Raw genomic sequence first — 24,309 nt, 5'->3', positions numbered from 1 at the left:
ATTGATTTCACAATCCACTAGTGGTTTGTGTCTCATAGGTTGAAAGCCCTGCTTTTGTGTGATGACTAGGTCATGAGTCTAAAGCCAGACTCGAGTTTAGATCTAGTCCCACTGCTTAAGTAGCTTTGTGACACTGAACATGTTACTTGGCCTCTTAGAAGTGTCTGTTTTCTCATTTGTAAAATGTAAACATTACTAGCACTTAACCCTCTAGAGTTGTAAGAATTGAAAGATAGGATGCCTGCCAAGCACTCAGTAACACACTAGCACATAATAACAGTCCTGTGAATGAATAATAACTGTCCTGATGGAAAGATGACAAAAAAGATGCAACTCACTGTATTAATTTCTCATTGTATTTTGCAAGTGTCCATATACACAAGTGTAATTCTATAAGCATAGAAAATTTCTGCCAGGATTTAAAAAATTAACAGTGGTAACCTCCTGAAACAGGGAGTTTATATTTACTTTATATACTTCTGGATTGTTTGAAGTTTGATGGAACTCTGTAAATGCATGTTTTTTTAAAGCTAGATTTAAAAAGTTAATGGCATTAAGGTGGAGTCTTCATTATGTTAAATGAGTGTACATAAATTTTTTACAGAATCATAATTTTTAAATGATAAAAATATGAGAGCATTTTATAAACTATAAAAGAATATACAAATTTTAGTTATTCAGAGATAATGCTATAGTAGAGGATAAAAGTGTAATACAATTATAGAAAGTTACTTAAATTATAATACTACAACTTGTCTGTTTTCTGTACTTGAATAGTTTATTGTGCTAATCAGTATATTACGTTTGACATTGCAGATGTTAACTTAATATAAATTTCAAAGCAAGGCATTTAGAATATTTTAAGTTGAGTTTTTATTAGAACAAATTTAATAGTATGCTATTAAGCAAGACATTTAAATTGCTTTGTTTAAATTAGACTGTTACCTTTAACCTTTGAAGGTAACCAAATTGTTTTTAAAAATTTAACTTGCTCTACAACAATAGTAGTTATATCACAGAATTTTCAGGGATAGAATTAAATCATAGGGGCATTTTGTGGTGTAAATGATGCAGAAAATCTAATGAAGTGTACTTTGCAGCCATATTTCCATGGTAATATTTTCTTGTGGTTTTGTTACAGGAAACGTCCTGATCAGACATGGGTTCAGTGTGATGCGTGTCTAAAGTGGCGAAAATTACCAGATGGGATAGATCAACTTCCAGAAAAATGGTATTGCTCCAATAACCCTGACCCACAGTTCAGGTACCATATAGTTGGTAGTACCCTTTTTGGAAAGGCAGAAAGTACTGTTCAAGATGTATGAACAGGCGCTGGTGACGTGTTATTCCCATGTGATTTTTCTGACTAGAAATTGTGATGTTCCAGAAGAACCTGAAGATGAGGATTTAGTACATCCCACTTATGAAAAAACCTACAAAAAGAAGTGAGTGTTGTATTAATGTATAGTGGGAAAATAATGCCCAAAGCAACAGTGGTATGTCTGCAGCATTAATTGATGCTTCTCCAAGATAAAGCTAGTACAGCCAGAAAAGATGATGGCCCAAAAAAAGATCTGATGTGGAGTGCATAATAGGAAGTGCCCCTTTTTAAAAGTTTATGCTGTGGATATCTGCCGTTGATTGCTCTCCTGTCTACACAATAGTTTGCATACAGAATAATTTGTCTTTTGGGGCCACACACAGACGAATCCTAATGAATACTGCCCTGTATGAGTTATAGTCTAACAGGGGAAGTGAGACATGGGTGTATAGAAGTTGGCGAGTACCATAAAAGGTATGATCCAGTCCTGCTGGAAGCCCACGGGGAGGGACTACTTATGACTGGGGACGGGAGGGCAGAAATGGATCAGGAAAATTCGTGAAGGACATTTTGTAGTAGACCTTGAAGAATGAGTAGGATGAGAATGTACAGGGAACAAGGATTTGTTCAGGTTAACTAGAGTAAATATGTGAATGGGCATAATGGAAAACGGAGGTGAGATAGAGAAGCTGGGTAATGAATGATAGTCAGCCCTGGTGAACTTTAGGCTGATGTACTGCACGCAGGAAGCTGAGTTCACTAAGAAGTTCCAAGTGGTTTTAATTTTGAGTGCACTTTTTGAAGATAAATCCAGCAGCAGGATTGGAAGTAAAGAAACCAATTAGAAGCCTGTGTGATATTTCCCTTCAGAAGTCTGAGAATAATGCTAATGGGGATGGAAAGCTTGGGGCAGACACATTAGTGCGATAAGAGGTGGAAAGTATTCCCCTGCCTACGGGCTTACCACTGATGATAATGAAAATGAGGCAAAGTTCAGTGTACATATCGGAGGGACTCGGTAGTGAAAGGCAAGTATGTCACTGGAAAACAGAATTGAAAAATGATGACGTAAATTTAAATATGTTCATTTTTCATCTTTTTTTTTTTTTTTAAGAGAGAAGGAAAAATTCAGGATCAGACAACTGGAAATGGTCCCTCAGGTAATTAAGCCTTCATTTTATAGCTGTGTGTTATATTGGATAGTGGTTGGTGTAACAAATACGGAATTTTAAAGCTTAGGAGTTACTAACAAATTGAAGTGATCCTGTTCATTCGGTTCACTATTCCTCCTTTCTTTTACCGTCCTTCCCAGCCCTCCCTCCCTAACCCAACAACTTCATTCAAACTGTTCAGTTTATTTTTTTTAAGATTTTACGTATTTATTTTTCCCTCTTCTCCCCAAAGCCCCCCAGTACATAGTTGTATATCATAGTTGTGGGTCCTTCTAGTTGTGGCACATGGGCCACCGCCTCAGCATGGCTTGATGAGCGGTGCCATGTCCGCGCCCATCCCCTAAACTGTTCAGTTTTGTTGTTTGGTTGGGCATCTTCTGAGGAAAGGCAGACATCCTTTTAAGAATCTTATAGATAGGTAGTCAAGAAAAAATTCTCAGAAACTCCCAGGGAGCCATGTTCTGCTACTAACCTGGACTAACGCTCCAGTGTTTCTCTTTGTCTGTTGCCTGCTGTCCCTGGCCCTTCCCTTTCTCTCTTAGTGCTTAATGGTGTCAAGGAGTTTTTGCTGAGTATATGAGCAAGTAGTTGTACTTCTTGTGTAAGAAGTTTTGGTCTGCTGCAGATGTATATGTTTGCTTATAATTACATTGCAATGTTTCCTTGTATGAAGGCTGAGGGTTTCAGAGTGAGAATGGAACTGGGGGAAAAAGAATAATGGGCTTACTTTGGTTTTTAAAGGCAGAATATTTATGGCTTTATCTTCAATTTCTTTCTCTTAGAAAAATAAGTTTTTATTATATCTTGATAAGCCCTGTATATAGTACAGGGTCAGCAAATCTTTCTGTAAAAGGCCAGATAGTAAATATTTTAGTTCTTGGGGGCCACATACAGTCTCTTACATGTTCTTTTTGTTCACACCTTTAAAAATGTAAAACCTGGGGCCGGCTCCGTGGCTGAGTGGTTAAGTTCGTGCGCTCTGCTGCGGCGGCCCAGGGTTCGGATCCTGGGCGTGGACATGGTACCGCTCGTCAGGCCATGTTAAGGTGGTGTCCCACATCCCACAACTGGAAGGACCTGCAACTAAGATATACAACTATGTACGGGGGGGTTTGGGGAGATAAAGCAGGAAAAAAAAATGTAAAACCTTTCTTTGCTCCCTTGCAGGCTGCTTTTGGCTCATTGGCCTGTTGTTTGTTGCTCCCTGGTATAGCACAGGGAATTTACATGGTTAGCATAGTTCTCAATGTCTTCTGGGATATGAAGAAAAGGGCAAATATTATCTTGTGTTTTGGACATGGCACATTTAAAAAAATCCTTTAAGATCAATTTATTTTTCCTCCAACAGATTAATCATGAATTGTTGCTTCGGCCAGCCCCTGTGTCAAGGCAAAGTTTTTCTCCCGTGAAGGAAGGTGTTCCAAGAGGACATCTTTCAGAAGCAGCTAATACTTATGCAACAAGACTTATAAATAACCATCGAGGTTCACCCCAGTCTGAACCTGATAGCAACAAGTCAGTGGCTAAAATGTGTTTTTCCATTTGGGGAATGAATATTAACCAGCCTTTATTTGACACTAATAGGGCAATAATGCACTTCTAGGAAATTATAGTTTATGCATGTAAAAAGTCTTAAGGACAAGTTACTTCGCTTTTATTGTCCAAACTTAACCCCACCCCACTTATGCCACCTATTTAAATCAATTTAAACATTAATTGTATTCCTGTGGATTTGATCAAATTGTTACCGCTATGAAATTCCATATCGTATGAAAATTCTTGCTTTAAAGATTATCGGTATCTAAGTAAAAGAAAAACATGAGGCAGTTAACAGCACAATACTATACAGTAATGTCAAGTATAACCCATAAGTTCTTAGCATAGCCCATGACATGCTGTATATTTTGGGTGAGTGGATGGAGAAGGAAGAGAGAAAGAAAGGTAAGGTGATATGTGCATTTTTCAGTTAGGTCTCCTGATGGGAATGGTCAGGGAAGGCTTTGCGAGGGGGTACTACTTAGTTTGGTTCCTGAAATTCTGAAAACAGTACTCTGCACAGGTCGCCCATTCAAAGGGACTAGAATGAACATAGGTAAAGAAGAAAGGGCATGATGCCAATAAACTAGTAGATCAGACCAACTACACCTGATATTTGTTGTTGAAACAAGGTTCTCTGAGATGGTGGGGCCAGATTTTCTGAGAGGTTGTGTAGCCTTATCAAATTCTCACAGGACTTTTTGACCTCAGAAAAGATTAGAAATAACTGCCTTTATGCATATATACACCAAGGAGGGCATGTTCTAAAATAGTTTGCTGTTTATAGCCTACATTTTGGGGGCTCAGTTTGGGGCTGGATTGCTACTTAACTGAGAACTTGTGTGCATTTTTTTTTAATCTTAATATTCTTGGCTTTTCTTCATAAAGATGGTTCCAGACAAAGTAAGAAAAAGTAAAATCTGTAAAGTTTACAGACAAAAGATAAGGAATTTATTTTTACAAGTGCCATCCAAATGGAAGAAGAGAACAGAAAATTTTCATTAATTTTCTTTTTTGGGTGAGGAAGATTGGCCCTGAGCTAACATTTGTTGCCAATCTTCTTTTTGCTTGAGGAAGATTGTTGCTGAGCTAACATTTGTGCCAATCTTCCTCTGTGTTTTGTATGTGGGGTGCTGCCACAGCATGGCTTGATGAGCAGTGTAGGTCCAAGCCAGGGATCTAAACTCATGAACCCAGGACCACCGAAGTAGAGTGCACGAACTTAACTGCTACGCCACCTGGCCGGCCCCATCATTAATTTTTAAAGCCTGTATTTATTCTCAAATTCATAGAGCCAAAGTCTGTGGAAAGGTGGTGCCTAAACTAAGTCTTGAGAAAGACAAATAGGAATTAGCCTGGTAGGAAAAATAATAGGGCAACTCCCAGTTAAACGATTAACTCTAGATCTCTAGACAATCTCAGAACTTGGGAGCACTAGGTACTTTTGAAGGTGGAAAACAGCGGTGGGAACAGGAGGCTTGTTTGAAAGTTTAAGGAAGAGTAGTTCCCTAGGCCTCTTCCCAACCTGCAAAGTCTGGCAATGCTGTTTCTCTTCCTCTGTCAGAAGGTAGCAAGTTTACTTTCTGGAGCATATATATGCTAGAGAGTGGATCTGTACATATATCCCTCTAAGTGGGGCAAAAAGTAATCAATTGGTGATACATTCACAGAAAACTAAGCAGATGAAGAAAATGAGGCAATTTTCAATACAGGGAAAATTGTTTTACATGAAAGGATAGGGCATGTTCGTTTACTTTGTGGCTCACCTTTGATCACTGAATGCCAATAAAAATTAAGATGGGCAGACGGGAATGGCAGTGCCATTCATTGAGCTCTAGCATAGAAGGAGCGGACCTGGGGTGGGTGATGGCATTCTCTTTTGGACATGTATACAGTGAAGTGGCCAGAGGACATCAAATGAAGAGATGTTTGGTGGTGTATAGATCTGGTACTCTAAAGAGATCTCAGTAGTTTAATTGTTTTCTCATCTGTAAAAGGAGAAAATAATCTCCACTTTGTTCAATCCATTGGGCAGTACTGTGTAATATATCATTTTTTTAAAAATGAGCATGGGCATTTCTTAGAATTTCAAGATAGATTACTTCAAGGCCATCCATTTTGTCCATATCTGTATTTTATAACTTTATATTTTATACATAAAATTTTTTCCAGCCTGAAACGGAGACTCTCTACTCGTTCTTCAATTTTGAATGCAAAGAATCAGAGATTGAGTAATCAAACATTTGAAAATTCAGCTTATAAGGACGATGATGAAGATGTTATCATCTTAGAAGAAAACAGTACTCCCAAGCCTGCTGTAGATCATGATATTGAAATGAAATCAGAACAGAGTCATGTTGAGCAAAGCAGTGTTCAAGCCGAGCCTGTGGGTGATAATGAATCTTGTGGCCAGATTGGTTCACTAGGCACGTCATCATCCAGGTGTGATCAGGGAACTGCTGCAGCTACCCAGACTGAAGTACCAGGTTTGGTTGTTAAAAAGGAAGAGACTGTTGAAGATGAGATAGATGCAAGAAATGATACAGCTGTGCTGCCATCTTGCGTGGAAGCTGAAGGAAAGACTCATGAAACCCAGGAAACCTTTGATAAATCTGCGGGTGATGCTGATTGCCAGTTAAATGAACTGAGAAATGAGCTGCTTCTAGTTACCCAAGAAAAAGAAAATTATAAAAGACAATGTCATGTGTTTACTGACCAAATCAAAGTGTTACAGCAGAGGATACTGGAAATGAATGACAAATACGTGAAGAAGGAAACTTGCCATCAATCTACCGAAACTGATGCTCTATTTTTACATGAAAGTATTAACGGTAAATCTGAAAGTCCAGATCATATGGTCTCTCAGTATAGGCAAGCTTTGGAAGAAATAGAAAGGCTGAAAAAACAGTGTAGTGCTTTGCAGCACGTCAAGGCAGAATGCAGTCAGTGTTCCAGTAGTGAGAGTAAGAGTGAAGTGGATGAAATGGTTGTGCAGCTTGACGATGTATTCAGGCAGCTGGACAAATGCAGCATCGAGAGGGACCAGTTTAAAAGTGAGGTGAGTTATCATCATTCAACATAATGATGGTCATGGGGGTCCAGAGGCATCTGAACTTTTAAAGAACTGCCAGTTGCTAGTTAGGAATAAATCACCTAATAATATTTCCATTTATTGACTATCTGTTATTCCACTGGTTCCCAACTGGGGGCATATGGAAATGTGGAGATGGGCATTGCTGGAATTTGATCGTGGTGACCAGGCATGGTAAATGCCCTCTAGTGCACAGGACATTGCTGTACAATGAAAGGTTGTCCTGCTAAAGCTACCAATATCATTCCCATTGAGACACTCAGTTACTAAATATCGTGGGAACTTTGCATCCATTATTATAAGCCTTACAATAACCATACAGGGTAGATGATGAGATATCCTCATTTTATAGATGCACCCTATATTAGTTATGATTAGGTTTGTTTGCATGTGACATAAAACCCCAAATAACTGGCAGCCCCACAGTCGTCAGAGACACAGGCTCCTTCTGCGTTGTTGCTTTGCTTCTCAGCATGCAGTATGTAGTACATTCCAAGCAGCAGGAAAGAGGAGGAGTATGGGTCCTGAAAGTTGCTTATAGTCCATCTGTCAGAACTTGGTCATCTGGCTAATGGGTGCCTTGGAAATGTAGTCTATTCAGGGGTTCTTTTACTGAGAAAGGAGAAAAACTATAGATACCACCAGGAGACAATTAGTAGCCTCTGCACATGCCCCCAATTCAGATTTGGGTGGCGCCTTTTTAAAAAAATCTATTTTATGTGTTATATTTACATGATGTTTGAAAGGAGGGTTTCTCTGCTAAAAAGAGTTTGGAAATGACAGTATGGTGCAGTATTGTCCCTTCTTCCTGGAAATATTGTTGACATAACTGTTCATTCAGACGTTCATCTTGATGTATTGCCTTAGGAGCTAGACAACAAAATATATAAAAATCAATATAAACTTTGTTACAACTTACACTTGGTGAGTGTGCAAGAAATGAAAGCCATTGACTTCAGCATAATTTAGGCATTTATCTTGGTTTTTCAGTTTTTAGAGTCCATTTGTTTTAGTCAAGCGGTAATTCACGTTTTATATTCTTTCAATGTAAAAAGATGGAGAGGTGAAATTAAACAAGTGAAGCTTTGTTTATAGAAAGCTATTGGATTTTTTTGTGTAATATCTTTTGGTGGTAATTTTCATCAAGCAGAATTTCTACATCTCTTAGCTTAAACTTGTACGTTGATGTTAGTACTTTTAAATTTGACAGTTATAAAATTAATTTTTTTGTCAGGTTGAATTATTGGAAATGGAAAAATCACAAATCCGTTCACAGTGTGAAGAACTGAAGACTGAAATAGAACAATTAAAATCTACAAGTCGACAGATAGGAACGGATGTTTCAACTTCGAGTAACACTGAGGAGTCTGTAAATTATACTGATGGGGAAAGGTAATATTAAATGAGGCATTTGGCTGGGGTGCAGTTGTGGCTGGCGTGATACTGTTTGCTAGCAGACATCAAACAGATATTGTTCTGTCAAAAGAAGTTATTGACTGTCTGCTCTCATCCCAACATCGTGGTAGACAAAGAGAGATGCAAAAGAAGTACATGTGATCAACCTTCCCTTTAAGGAACAGTTTAGGTTTAACTTAAGTGAAATAGGAATTTCGAGGGAATAAAGCACTTGAGTGGTCAGAGTGGCTTGGAAAGCTTTTGGGGGAAAGTGAAAATTGAACCAGATATTGAAGAATGGGATGAATTTGGCCATGACTAGAAGACAAGGGAATATTTCATGAAACTTAGTTTTTCACCTTGATTTCTTTTACTTTTGTACCTGGCACCATTTTTTTCGTGGTTTGTTATCCTCATTTTACTACATGCCCTCTCCAATCTTAACTTTTAGGAAATAACAAAATTACTAAAAATTGCCATAGTCCATGTGATTATTAGGAAGAAGTTTCTTCTGTCAGAATAAGAAAACAGTAAATCATTGAGGACCCATCTCAGCAAGATATAAAATGGGGTTAGGGTTCTGTTTCGATGTGTTTTGTTTTTGAGAGTGGGGGAGGCACAGGTTCAGGTGGGAGGGGATGACAGTGGTGGTGTGTTGATGACTCACATTCAAAAACAGACATTAAGGGCTAAAATTGTACAACTCTTCCTGCTAGTATGATAAGACTTCAGAGCTAAAAGTACTGTTGTCATCCTCACTTGACATCAGTTATATTATTACTTTGCTTTTTAGCTTAAGTTTCTGAAGGATTTCATTAAATCTGTTCATGGCAATAGAAAGAATAGAGCAGTACATATAAGCGTGGAGGGCACGGGGTCAGAAAAAATCCCACTTGGTGTTTCTGAAAATGGGAACCACAAGAATCTGTGGTACTTGTAAGAATGCAGATCCTTGGACCTCAGTCCAGTTTATTAAATTGGAAACTTAATCTCCCAGGTGATTCCATTGCACATTAAACTTTGAGTAACTGATGATCTTTTAGCCCTATGCTTTCCAAAATAGTATAGCTACATGTAGCTACTGACACTTGAAATCTAACTAGTCTGAATTGAGATGTGCTGTAAATATAAAATATATGCTGGATTTTGAAGCCCTAGTGTAAACAAAAAAGAATTTTAAATACCTCATTAATAATATATTTTGATATGATGAAATATTTTAGCTATATCACTTAAGTAAAATATATAACAGATTAAATTTATTGTTTCATTTTACATTTTTTTTTTCTTCTCCCCAACGCCCCCCAGTATATAGTTGTAGATTCTAGTTGTGAGTGCCTCTGGTTGTGCTGTTTTACTTTTTAATGTGGCTATTTGAACATTTCAAAATTGTATATGGAGTTCACAGTATTTCTCTTGGATGGTGCTGTTCTGTATGCCAAAAATAGGAATCTGTCACATGTCCAGTAGACAGGAGGAATTAGCCGCTGACAATCAAAGACTTAAAGGAAAGGATGGGTAGAGGGTCGTAGGGTCATCATAGTCTTTCATCTACTTTTTATGTAGATGACAAAGGGAATATTCTTGGTAGGACATAGGATGGTTAATAACTTCAGGAAAGCAAAGCAGAAAAGTATTTAGACCGTGGACCTCGGATCAAAGATGATTGGGAAAGGTGGAACGAAAAATGGCTGGCATGGGAATGATGGAAAATTTTATCAAAGGTCCGATGGAAACTTAACCATGCAAGCTCACAAAACATGCTTAAAGTCACATTTTTGTGCATTGTCAACCCAAGGATGAGCATCTTGCCCCTTCAGAGATTTCCACCAGAGAAAGATCAGTATCTAAACTCAATGTGGACTTCTGTATCTGGGAGGGGGGCAGAACAAGAGCCACAGTGACATTCTCTTCATCCGTGTGTTTCACTCCATCTTTGAAGCAAAGGCTACTTACTATATAGCTGTAGGTATTTAAAGTCTAGAATGTTGATATTCAGATCCGTGTATATACACTTGAAAGAAATGATAAAGATGATCTAATCCAGGGTTTTCAGCAAAACACTGTCACCTATAAATGCACAGTAAAATGGATAGACAGTGAACTTTAGCATTTGAAAGGTTCAAAGAAGTCATGCATTTTAAAAAGTCTTGTTTAACATTATTTAACCCAGGGTTTTATAAGCCTATTTGACCACAGAACCATTTCTTCTTCCTCTTCTACAACAATGGATATCTCATAGAACATGTTTTAGGGAACAATTCGGTTCATCTTCAAAAGGAAGCGGAAATCTCCTGATGCATTCTTAGTCTTAGACCAGTGTTCTAGTAGTACGTCCCTACTGTTTTCCAGGTGATAACAATATTTTAAATTATAACTAACATCTTGTAATTTATTTTATCAGTCCATGTTTTCTCCAGTCTCAAATTAAAATTTTATTAGTTGGAACCAAGTGGAGCCACTAGTTTTATGAAACACTCTACTTACCAACAGATTTATTAAATTAAATGTATTAATGTTTCACTTAAATTTTAAGCCCTAGATGAATATTAAACTGTATTATAATGTTCATCTAATAGATGTAATATTTGTATTTGCAGCCTCAAACTTCGATCTCTTCGAGTTAACGTAGGACAGCTGCTGGCCATGATTGTACCTGATCTCGATCTTCAGCAAGTGAATTATGATGTTGATGTAGTTGATGAAATTTTAGGACAAGTTGTTGAACAAATGAGTGAAATCAGTAGTACCTAAAGTATATTTTATGTGAGATAATAAAAATATTTGCTCAGTCCTTTTGGTTGTACAGTTTTGAAAATGTAAACAAATTTGTTTTATAGATATGATAGGTAACAGACTGAAGAACCATAATCTTTATTCTATGCATTCAAGCGTGGCCACAAATACTGTGGACACATTCTCACTTCTTTGAAATGCCTGTGAATCATTGGTATTGAGCGGCTGAATAGCTGGCTCATGATTCTGTTCTGAAATGTAAATATTTGTAATTAAGTCTGCACATATTTTTTTATTACCCTAGAAGATTTAAGTGTTTTTCACCAAGAGGTTTTCAGGCTGCCCCTAACCTTTCTGTAATCTTTTCTGGTTCCCTAAAGTGTATTTTTCTCTAAACTGAGGGCTGTGCCATAATACAAATGGAAATGTTACCTTTGATTTTCTTACAGAGAAGTTTAAACAGGATTTTTAAAGAATGGAATAACACTCTTGATAAGATAAGTTGTAAGTGAATTGAGCATTACTGTTTCTTTTCTATAAATTCTTATCTCCTGAATATCTTATTCATGAAAATAAAGTAAGCAGAAACTCTCCATCCATTTTGCCAGGATTTTTCTTCTGCTGAGATTGCCAATCATGGTTAAACACAAAGTGTTTTTATAGAACAAAGAAATTATCTTAGTATAAAAAAGTATCAAAAATATGAAATGTTCCACCACGTTTATTTTGAAGCCCATTTTTGGCTGCTTAATCGGCATGGAGTGGGCACAAGAATTGTTAATATTTCTTTTTGTGAAATTTCCTGTACAGCCTTTTGTAGGATTACTACAGGTTAATGTGAGTTGAGGAAGACAGTCTTTCTCAAACAAAACTGCATACCTTTTATTATATTACAAACCTAAGTGTTTTATATCCTGGAGTTAAGCAACAAAATGCCCTAGGATTATAGTATTACATGCCATAAAATTTATGCTTCATTTGTCCCATGTTTTGTGCAATTTTAAAGAGATGGCTTTCTATTAATTATAACTATGTATATATAATTAAGAATCATATTTTCCACAACTAAAATGTGCATTATTTTTTCAAAGTTTTATCATGCTATTTATTTTTACTTTTGTTTCTGAACATTCATGTTCCTTTTATATGGATGCTTAATTATGTCTGTCATATACAGTATTACATTTTTACTGTACATTAACTTCTAGAAAAAGCAAATAAATGAAGATTGTTTTTATTTGCTTGAGAAAGTAATTGAAAGTGTATTTTTGGTATGAAGCTGGTTTTCTGTCATAACTGTATCTGCCCAAATTTTAAAATATCTTGTAATAAAATAAAATATATATATGATGGCTAACTCTTCAGATATTACTTTTAAAGAGTCCTATATTCAAATTATATTTTGAAAACTAAAGTTGTGTCCATGAAGACCCTCCAGTTGAGGGGCCAGCCCGGTGGCGCAGCGGTTAAGTCCACACGTTCCGCTTCGGCAGCCTGGGGTTCACGGGTTCGGATGCCAGGTGCAGACATGGCACTGCTTGGCACGCCATACTGTGGTAGGCGTCCCACATATAAAGTAGAGGAAGATGGGGACAGATGTTAGCTCAGGGCCAGTCTTCCTCAGCAAAAAAGAGGCAGATTGGTGGTAGATGTTAGCTTGGGGCTAATCTTCCTCAAATAAAAAAGACCCTCCAGTTGAGCTCATTTTACTATATTAATTACAAATTATATTTAGAAGACTAAGACTTTGTTTCCAGTAATATTAATCTAAGTTCATCTTAAGAGACTGTATTTTACACTTGGGAAGAAACTTTTTCATTGTATAAATCATTTAATCTGAAGAAACTTTGCCTAAATGATAGCAGCTATGTAGAGCATGTCTAAGTTTGTGAATATTTATGTAGCAGTTCTTTCTGGAATTTGCTGTTTTTCCCCTTTGGTCAGCTTTATTCTTGCAAAAATACACATTGAAATGGCTGTTACCTGGCTTAATGGGAAAGTTAATCATAGGATTAGTAAGAGAAACTTGCTTGCTAAATTGATTCTTTGGAAGTACTTAGATATTTTTCGCCCTTTAAGAAATTATTGCCAAGATAGGATTCTTTGAAAATGTGGTGAACAAGAAATTTAACAGAAGAACACGGGCTTCCATGGCTTATATAATATTCATACCTGTCTTTTTTGTTAAGTTTGTAAAAGGCTAGTGAGAGGACAGTGTTGCTTAAACTAATTATTACTTTAAAACAAAAACAGTCTAAGGAAGTAAATCAGATAGTCCACAATCCCTACAAACAGGCCCACTTTTAGTCAGCTGAGGCTACAAAATCAGTAAAAGTAAGTGTTGACACAGCAGGAATGTGTCCTTTATTTGGGTCTCAAAATCCTAATGTGGGCAGGTACTGCTGGTGACTCTGCATATGATCGCAGATGCTTGATTGTTCTTATCAGACAGCCCATTAGGTCATTATTTGTCATTGAGGAATAAGTAAAGTGATAGGTACTGGTGTTCTCACCATTGGCTGCATATTAGAATCACCTGGGAGTTTCTAAGACTCCCAGTGCAGGGTTGTACTCCATAACTAATTAAGTCAGTCTTTGGGGTTGGCCCCAGATACCAGTATTTTTTTTTTAAGACTTCTCAGTGTGCCATTGGAGCAGAGAACCTTTGATCTAGATCTTCCAGTAATGACTATTTACAGATACTGAACTCAAGCGGTTCCTGAAGCAAATTCAGGATCAGCATGGCCACATTCTCACGTGCAAACAAGGAGGGGGAAAGGGAAGCAGAGCTGGTACCCAAGTTAGAAATGTAAATGGAACAGAATAGTATAGAGTGAAAAGACTTCCCCACTACCTCCCTAAAGGTAACCACTATTGCTTTTTGTCCTTCAGAAAATATTAGCTGCATACATACACACATTCATACATATGCATTCAGTTTATGTTAAATTTTATATCTTTATATTCGAATCTCAGATTTACACAAAGGTGTTAAACCATGTAAGTGGTAAAATGAGATGTACAGATTTCAGTTCCCTGGTATGAAAAGTGATGTGGCAATTTTATAAATGTTGCTTTCTGGTTTTTATCAGAGTGAGAAATTAAAATTGATTTCATATAAAAATCTTATTTCCATATTACTCTTTTGAACAGCTTTAGTAATTCTATGATATGAATATTCTAATGCTCATTTATTTCTCTCCTTTTGAGGTTAACAAGTGTTAGTGTGAAAATTAATAAATAACACATCACACACTTTTTCAAGTATATCCAGTGCATAAATTCCTTGCAGTAAATATGGATGGAAAAACAGTGTATGCTATGTAAATTTTAGTAAATGTTGCCATCCAAAAATGGTTGCAGGAACTTATACTCCTATGAAAAATAAATGTATGTGTGTGTTTTGTCCTCTATACATCAAACTTACTTTTGCTAATCTGATATGTGAAAAAATGGCAGCCTGCATTTCTTTGTCTCAGGTTGAACATGTTTTCATGTTTTATTGGCCATTTTAATTTCTTTTTCTGTGTACTATATTCATATTCTTTGCCTGTTCTTTTCTACTGAGTTCTTTGTCTTAATACTTTAAAAAAGCTAAAAGCTTGTGTTAATGTGGGTACAAACACTACCCAGACAACTCCTAGCTTTCAGAAAATCCACAGTAGGTTAAATCTTATTTTTGTACAGTGTCTCAAACAGACTCATGGGAGTGGAGTGAGAGACCTCCTGTATTCATGTCTTTCGTGTATTTGTCTTTTGGACATTGGCCATGGCTCACAGAAGGAATGCCATTAATACCTGCTTGGAGTAAAGGAAAATATGTATGTGTTGCTTTTTAGAATTAAATTTCATGATCACAAACTTATTTGGCATATACTGGCCTATAGGGAGAAAGTCAAGACTAACAGAGACAGTCTTGGTAAATTCAAGCCATTCAAATATAGGTGAAGTTACTAAATGCGGCGGCCACAGAATGAATTAACCATTAGAAAACGCATGTGAATCACAACTGAAGTTAATTTCCTACACAAATATTCTAATAATAATGAGTTGTGAGTAAGTGCAATTTCCTATTTCAAATATGTAAAACAAGTTTAACTTCAAGGTTCAGTGTTCATTTCTTGCAAAGCAGTCAGGACTCAATATTATGGTAACAATATATAGAATGAGTTAAAATCTGACTCAAAAGGACTTTTACCCCAGCCTGGCTAATATTTAGGTTATGAGTGTCTTCAGTTTGTAAATATTATCCAGAATTCGGCTGTATCTTCATAACAAAAGGTCATGGTGCTTTATATTCACAAAGTATGCGAGCCAACAGTCTTCCTAATCTCCCATGGGTTTCCTGTTGAGTGTTGTTGAAAGTTGGGGCTTGGGCTGCCCCAGTGGCGCAGTGGTTAGGTTCACACATTCCACTTCTGCGGCCCGGGGTTTGCTTATTCGGATCCCGGGTGCAGACCTATGCACCACTTGTCAAGCCATGCTGTGGCAGGCGTCCCACATACAAAGTAGAGAAAGAAGGGCACGGATGTTAGCTCAGGGCCAGCCTTCCCAGCAAAAAGAGGAGGAATAGTGGCAGATGTTAGCTCAGGGCTAACCTTCCTCAAAAAAAAAGTTGGGGCTTGTATTTTGAAAGTTTATAGTGTGATCTGAACCAAGGCTGATTTAAAATAATTTGGGTTTACAATTTTCTTTTTCTGTGCAAGCACTTGTCCCATGTTTTTGTGACTCCCTTTTTACTCCCTTGGTCGAGTATCTCTCAAACTGTGGTGCTCCTGGAGGCAGTTGAGAGACTGTAGCGCACTGTTCCCAGTTTCCTGTATGACTTTAGGCGGTTCAGTTCTCGGGGAGAGGTGTTCGTAGACTGCAGCATGGAAACTTGCTGGGAGATGCTCAGAGTTCCAGGAGTGTGAGTCATCTAACCGGCTGACAGAAAGAGAAGTGACACAGCCTGACATAACGATACCTGTTATCTCTTTTCCTGGGTAGGGAAATACAGGGGTCCAGGACAATATTACTAGTTTATTATATATCACATATTAATGATAATACTTAAATGTACTTATATAAAATATGATAGTGTTATACACTGTAATCACTCTTAAGCAGTAGTTTTTCATTTCCCACTAATTTACTGTGTTCTTAAATTGATATTTTTTAGTATCCGTTATTTTAACCTATTAGGGAATTTTCAAACCCATACAAAAATAGAGAAACTATTATAATGAACTGTGTACCTGTCATCCTGCTTCAATGATTTTCAACTCATGGTCAATCTTGTTTTATCTATGCCCCTATTTACTTACCCCCTCCCATAATATTTCGTGTGTGTTACAAATATTAACTCATTAATTTTTTATTGTGGAAAAATATACATAAAATTTACCATTTAGCCATTTTTAAGTGTACAGTTCAGTGGCATTAAGTTCATTCACATTGTTGTGCAACCATCACCACTGTCCATTTCCAGAACTTTTTCATCATTCCAAATAAACTCTGTATTCACTAAACAATAACTCCTCATTCCCCCTGGCCCCCAGCCCCTGGTAACCTCCACTTTATGTCTCTATGAATTTGCTTATTTTAGGTACCTCGTATAAGTGGAATCATAAAATATTTGTCCTTTTGTGTCTGGCTTATTTCACTTTGCATAATGTTTTTAAGGTTCATCCATGTTGTCATGTATATCAATTATTTAAGGCTGAATAATCCATTGTATGAATTTACCACATTTTGTTTATCCCTTCATCCATCCATGGACATTTGGGTTGGTTCCACCTTTTCCTATTAAGAATAAAGCTGCTATGAGCATTGTTGTATAAGTATCTCTGAGTCCTTGCTTTCAGTTCTTTGGGGTACATACCTAGGAGTGGAATTGCTGAATTATATGGCAATTTTATGTTTAAATGTTTGAGGAATTGCCAAACTGTTTTCCACAAAGGCTACACCATTTTACATACCCATCAGCAATGCAGAAGTTTTCCAGTTTTTCCACATTCTCTACAATACTGTTATTTTCTGTTTTTTGATAATAGCCATCCTAATGGGTGTGAAGGGGTGTCTCAATGTGGTTTTGATTTGCATTTCTCTAATGGCTAGTGATGGTAAGCTTCTTTTCACATGCTGATTGACCATTCTTATGTCTTCTTTGGAGAATATCTATTCAAGTCCTTTGCCCGTTCTTTAACTGGGTTGTTTGTTGTGGAATTGCAGGAGGTTGTGTTTTTTTTAATGTATTCTGGATATTAATCTCTTATCGGATATATGATTTGTAAATATTTTCTCCTGTGGGTTGTGTTTCGCTCTTGATAGTGTCCTTTGATGAATAAGAGTTTTTAATTTTAGTGAAGTCCAATTTATTTTTTCTTTTGTTGCTTGTGCTTTTGGTATCATATCCAAGAAATTATTGACTAATCTGATGTGAGGAAGATTTTCCCCTGTTTTCTTCTAAGAGTTTTATAGTTTTAGCTCTTACATTTAGGTCTCTGATCCATTTTGAGTTAATTTTTGCATATGGTATAAGATTCCAATTTCATTCCTTTGCATGTGCTATCTAGTTTTCCCAGCACCAATTGTTGAAAAAGACTATCTTTTTCCCGTTGAATGGTCGTCTCACCCTTGTCAAAAATTGATTGGCCATATATGCAAGGGTTTATTTCTGGGCTCTCTATTCCATTGATCTATATATCTGTCCTTATGCCAGGACCACACTGTTTTGATTATTGTAGCTTTCTAGTAAGTTTTGAAATCAAGAAGGGTGAGTCCTCCAAATTTGTTCTCTTTCAAGATTGTTTTGGTTACTCAGGGTCTCTTGAGATTCCCTATGAATTTTAGGACAGGTTTTCCTATTTCTGCAAAACACACCATTGGGATTCTGATAGGAATTGCGTTGAATCTGTAGACCATTTTGAGCAGTATTGTCAGCTTAACAATATTAAGTCTTTCAATCCATGAACCATGAACATAGGATGTTTTTCCGTTTATTTGTCTTCTTTAATTTCAGCAGTTTTGTAGTTTTCATTGTACAAGTCTTTCATCTACTTGGTTAAGTTTATTCCTAAGTATTTTATTCTTTTTTGATACTATTGTAAATGGAATTGTTTTATCAATTTCCTTTCTGAATGTTCATTGTTAGTGTTGAGAAATGCAACTGATTTTTGTGTGATTTTTGTATCCTGCAGCTTTGCTGAATTTATTTATTAGCTTTAATGAGGGTTTTTTTTGTCAAATATTTAGAGTTTTCTACATATAAGATCATGTCATCTGCAAAGAGATAGTTTGACTTCCCTCTTTTTAATTTAGATGTCTTTATTTTTCTTGTGTAATTCGTCTGGCTAGAACTGCCAATCCTGTGTTGAATAGAAGTGGTAAAATTGGGTATCCTTGTCTTGTTCCTGATCTTTGAGGAAAAGCTTTCAGTCTTTCACCATTGAATATGATGTGAGCTGTGGGTTTTTCATCTATTACCTTTGTGATATTAAGGAAGTCTCCTTCTACTTGTAGTTTACTGTTTTTGTTATTTTTAATCATGAAAGTGTGTTGAATGTTGTGAAATGCTTTTTCTGCATCAAATGAGATGATCATGTGGGTTTTCCCCCTCTTCATTCCTTTAATATGGATTACATTGATTGATTTTTGTATGTTGAACCATTCTTGCATTCCAGGAACAACAACTCCTTGGTTGTGAATAATCCTTTTAATATGTTGCTGGATTTGGTTTGCTAGTATTTTGTTGAGGTTTTTTGCACAAATATTCATAATATTGGTCTGTATTTTTCTTTTCTTGTAGTGTCTGTCTGGCTTTGGTATCAAGGTAATGCACCAAATAGAATGAGTTAGGAAGTGTTTCCTCCTCTTTAATTTTTTGGCAGAGTTTGAGAAGGATTGGTGTTAATTCTTCTTTAAATGTTTGGTAGAATTCACCAGTGAATCCATCTGTCTAGGGCTTTTCTTTGTTGGGAGGTTTTTGATTATTGAGTCAATTTCCTTACTAGTTTTAAGTGTTTTCAGATTTTCTACTTCATAATTAAGTTTTGATAGATTGTGTGTTTCTAGAAATTTGTCCATTCATATAGGTTATCCAATTTGCTGGCATACAATTGTTCATAGTATTCTCTTTTGGAGGGGGGGGGGAGGAAGATACATCTGTTGCCAATCCTCTTTTTTTTTTTTTTTTTTTGGCTTGAGGAAGATTAGCCCTGAGCTAATATCTGTGCTAGTCTTCCTCTGTTTTTTTGTATGTGGGTCACCTCCACAGCATGGCTGACCGGTGGAGTAGGTCCGCACCGGGGATCCAGATCTGTGAACTGGACCGCCAAAGCAGAGCACTTGGAACTTTAACCACTTGACCACAGGGTCGGCCCCAGTATTCTCTTTTTATTTCCATAAAAATAATCCTCTTTATTTCCATAACATCAATAGTAATATCCTTGCTTTCTTTTGTGATTTTAGTAATTTGTGGGGTTTTTTTCTTAGTCAATCTAGCTAAAGTTTTGTCAGTTTGTCTTCTTCCTTTGTTTTCTTCCTTTTTAGTTGTTGAAGAAACAAGAACATTTTTCTTTTAGAATCCCTCATTTGGGTACCATTAATTTTTTTAAAATGTCTCTCTTGTATTTCTGTAAACTGGTAGTTAGATCTACAGAGTTAATCAGATTCAAGTTCTTTTTCTGTTTCATTTTTTGGGTTTTTTTGAAGAATTCTTCTTAGGTGCTACTATATTCTTCCTATTGTATCATATTAAGAGGTACACAACGTATAGTTGTCTCTTTTTGTTATGTTAAGATTAGTCAGTGAGTTTAGGTGTTGTCATCCTAATCCATCCATTATAAAGTTTCCTATCAGTCTTTTACCTAATGATTTTAGCATCCATTAATAATCACACCTAAATCCATTATTAGGAGTTGTGAAATGGTGATATTCAAATTTCATTATTCCTTTTGAATTGGGAAATCTATAAAGAAAACCTATTTAGTTATCCTGAGGTACAGTTCATACAGAATAGGCAGTATAAATGCTTGACTCATACCTCGTTTCCAGATTTCTTCCAAAGGTAACCAATGAGGTTTTTGTTATTGATGTTAATATCATTATGAACTTGTGAATTTTAACATTTAATGTGTTTCAATCCATTGTGGCAATTTTCCAATGTTAAATTGTCTCACTTTGGCTGGAGGTCTCTTCAGATTGGCTCCTATGTTTTTGTTACATAATCCTAATAGTCTGATGATTTTCTTCCTTTTTGGTATAATAAGGTTTCAGGCTCATCAAATACATTTCCTGTTCTGGACATGGAAACATCCTTTTCTCCAAGGAGCTCTGGTTCTTTGCATGGGCATGCTATTTGGAGACCATAATCTAGGCACAGATATAGTCAATGCTTCTTGTTTGGGCATTTCTTGTAGGCCTTTTTAGTGGACTGAGTTAGGAAACCCTTCTTTTTTTAAAAAAGAAAATATATATTGAACATATATACCAATATTGCCAATTTAGTGATTTTATTAATTTTCTTAGATTTTAGATTTCTAGATTTCTAGTCTTTTTTGCTGGAAATCTTGGTTCCTAACCCCAAAATATAATTATTTACTTGCTTTTCCCAATATATAGATAAACACATATGTATGTATACACATATGTAACAACATCAATATCACTTTAGCCACAGGATGACTGAGAAAGTTTAAGGTTTCTTTGGGATATCATCACATTTCTGTTTGCCAATCACTTGAAATAATTTCTTCTTGTGTTTATCATAATGCTTCTTCATCCATGCTGTTGCATGTGTCAGTATTTCTTTTTGATCACAGAATAGAATTCCATTGTATGGATACGGCACAGTTTGGTTACCTTTTCTATTGACGGATATTTGGATTCTTTCCAATTTGGGCTATTATGTATAAAGCTGCTATATACATTCTTATGCATTTTTCTTTCATACATACCAAGGAATATTGACTTTGACTTTATTAGAAACTACTGAGCAGTTTCCTAAAGTATTTGTCTTAGTTCAGGCTTCTGTAGCAAAAACACCATAGACTGGGTGGCTTCAATAACAAACATTTATTTCTCATGGTTTTGGAGGCTAGGAAGTCCAAGATCAAGGTGCCAGCAGACCCCGGTGTCTGGTGAAGGCCCTCTTCCTGATTTGGAGATGGCTGTCTTCTCAGGGTCTCCTCACTTGGCAGTGGGAGAGAGTGTCAAGTTTCTTCATCTCTTATAAGGACACCAATTCCACCCCCATGACCTCATCCAAGCCTAATTACCTCCCTAAGCCCCCACCTCTAAATACCATCACATTGGGGATTAGCCTTCAACACAGGAATTCTGGGGGGACACAAACATTCAGTCCATAGCAATTTGTATCGATTTATACTTCCACCAGCAGTGTGCCAGAGGTCCTATGTATTCTCTTGTGCTGATTTCTGTCATTTTCTCCTGTTTTTCCTCTGTCTTTTTATTCTGATAAAATTTTCTCAGCTTCTTTTCCCAACCCTTTATTAAAGTTTCAATTTCTGCTATTAAATTTTTTGTGCATTCCTATTTCCTATTCTTTAATAATGTTTTATTAGTATGTATTCTGACTTCAGATTTTTATTCCAGAGTTTTCACACTTCGAAAAGGAAATCATAGTAGAGTGGATTCAGAGAAGTCTGTTTTTGAAGCCAAGTTAAGATTTATTGCCTTTATATTAATTTTCACCAGAGAAAAGTTCTTGCAAGACCAGATAACATTGGTCCCCTTAGAGTGATACAGTTCTGCTAAAATCAATGCTGGGGCTCACACAGAAGTTCGGTGGTGGTTGAGGCATCTAGTTGGAACCACTCGCAGTAGAACTTCTTTAGTCCAGCCTGGTGCAAAACGCTGGGGTCTCAACCAAATACTTTTCTTTCTTTCTTTCTTTCTTTTTTTTTTCCTGCTTTACCTCCCCAACCCCTACCCACCCCCCCACCCCCCCCGCCCCGGCCCCGTACATAGTTGTATATCTTAGTTGCAGGTCCTTCTAGTTGTGGCATATGGGACGCCCCCTCAACGTGGCCTGATGAGCGGTGCCATGTCCACGCCCAGGATCCAAACCCTGGGCTGCCGCAGCAGAGCACACAAACAACCACTCGGCCACGGAGCCAGCCCCTCTTTTTTCTTTTTTGAGAAAACATTTGGCCCTGCCCAGGGCCCCACTCTGGGCCACCATCTCCTGCATGTGACGGCTCACCAGGCAGGCACTGATGTCAGGTCCCCAAAATTTTCATCCAGAAAGCCAACTCTTTCATGTATATTTAGTACCTAAGCATATGTCTTATCTTTTTAATCCACAGTCTAGAATCCTAGCACTTCAGGAGATGATCAGAGGATTCATTTATGAATTGACAGCATTTGTCAGAAATTTGGAGAAACCTGATGGTTACAAGAGACACTGAACCCCGGGCTTTCCAAACCAGATTGATTATCAGACTCACCTGGGAGTTTGTGAAAATGCAGGTGCCTGGGCTCCTCTGCTGGATATTCTGAATCAGTGGGCCTGGGTGGGGGCAGGAATCTGTACTTTTGAAACAGCCAGATTATCTGCAGTACATATTAGTCACTCCCAGTCCAAGCTCTCTAAATCCAAGCCATGATTTAAGAGAGAATACCTAACAGCTGTGTATCTGGATTACATTATCCTAGCTTCCCACAGAAACCAGGCTTAAGGAGGCTCCAGTCATTCTTGTCAACATGAGGCATCCATTTGTAGACAATTTCTATACCTTTCATAAAACTAGCTAAAAGTATCAACCAGCATTTATATAAGAATCCATGTCAATTCTTCTTCCTAAACATGCCAGGAAGAGTTTACTTCTCAGATGGACATGGATGTTCCTTTTATCAAGTAAATGCTCTGCATCACCAGGTGTTTGTTTCCTGGCCTTCCAGGAAGCTCATGGATAAATTATTCCATCTGGGAAGTTATCCCATTTCAAAGGGCCTGCTACATCCATTTCTGCCTTCTGACTTACAACCTCACCCTCACTTTAAAATGTTAAATTCTGTTTTTAAAAAGTGTTTATAACCACCTCTGCTAATTGAGGTATAATGTAAGCAATCCAGGAACTGAACAATCCCATAGCTTTGAACTCTCCAAAATGTTCTAGAAGCCAATATATAAAAAACAGAAATGTCAACTTTTGTTTGCAAAAAGAGGAAGAGACCTTGTTGACTTCAGTGCCATGATGTCTACAGAGAGGAGAGAGAAGAGGGAAACAGGGGTGGGAGAGTCACCTGGGGCAGGCTGGCATAGGGCAACACTCATTTTGCAGTCCCTTGGCCTTGAAGGCCCAGAAACCCGCTGTTAGACTGTACAAGGAGAGTGTCTATCTGTCATCTCATCCAAACTCCCAGATTAGTTTGTGCAACCCAGATTCCAGTTAATTTAGAATGAGAGTAAAAACTGCCTTTGAAACACACACGTTCATATGACCTGCTCATTCACGCCCAAAGGTTTCCAGGCTAATTGCCCATCCATCCTTTTCCATCGGCTGTCCCATTGCTCCCCCTTTGTGTCTCTACTGTCAACTGTGAGTTTCTTTAGCTTGAATCCCTATATCCCAGAGCTGCTTATCCAAAACTGTCACCTGAAGCCCATTTTAAATGTCCGCTTCTCTTCAAATCCTTTGAGCCTTCAGATTCAAAATAAGCTCATCCTCAGAACTGTAAGAGCACACTGTTCCTTTCACACTCCTTGCACTTTATCTTTTTATTATAATTATTTGTGAACATGACTACAGGAGGCCAGAAGACAGTCTCTGGGTTTTATTGATGACTGAAACTCTAGAGGCCAAAACGGGGCCTGATACAGGTTACAGCTCTCAAATATTCGCTATACCAGTGAAACACTTGGTAGTCTTGGTCAGGTTTCAGAGTTACAGCCTCCCACCAGTCTTACAGGACAGCTCTTCTTTTCCCTTCCTGGACTGTAAATTCCCTGAGGGTAAGTCTGAGCTTCGCTCGCCACTGTGTATCCAGCGCGGGCATACGGTCCAGCACATAGCAGATGCTCAGTAAATATTTGCTAAAAGAATGAATCAACA

At 37.3% G+C, this 24,309-nt stretch overlaps 1 protein-coding gene across 2 annotated transcripts in view; it reads left to right on the top strand.

Annotated features, from left to right (window-relative positions):
- Positions 1–12,712, top strand: part of LOC124234291 (MORC family CW-type zinc finger protein 3) — a 36,122-nt gene extending 23,410 nt beyond the window's left edge. Inside the window, exons 11-17 of one of the 2 annotated variants that reach the window (XM_046651575.1) lie at positions 1,142–1,264; positions 1,371–1,445; positions 2,436–2,481; positions 3,842–4,008; positions 6,202–7,087; positions 8,355–8,512; positions 11,116–12,712. In XM_046651575.1, the coding sequence (XP_046507531.1) occupies positions 1,142–1,264; positions 1,371–1,445; positions 2,436–2,481; positions 3,842–4,008; positions 6,202–7,087; positions 8,355–8,512; positions 11,116–11,269 (1,609 nt within the window). In that variant the 3' untranslated portion in view covers positions 11,270–12,712. The remainder of the gene's footprint in view (positions 1–1,141; positions 1,265–1,370; positions 1,446–2,435; positions 2,482–3,841; positions 4,009–6,201; positions 7,088–8,354; positions 8,513–11,115) is intronic. The other variant, XM_046651576.1, reaches the window with a different exon arrangement.
- The last annotated feature ends 11,597 nt before the right edge of the window (positions 12,713–24,309 follow it).

This window comes from Equus quagga, unplaced genomic scaffold (assembly GCF_021613505.1).
Source record: "Equus quagga isolate Etosha38 unplaced genomic scaffold, UCLA_HA_Equagga_1.0 73442_RagTag, whole genome shotgun sequence".
Classification (NCBI taxonomy): domain Eukaryota; kingdom Metazoa; phylum Chordata; class Mammalia; order Perissodactyla; family Equidae; genus Equus; species Equus quagga.
The sequence above is the reverse complement of the archived record's forward strand: the minus strand, read 5'-3'. Positions and strand labels throughout refer to the sequence as shown.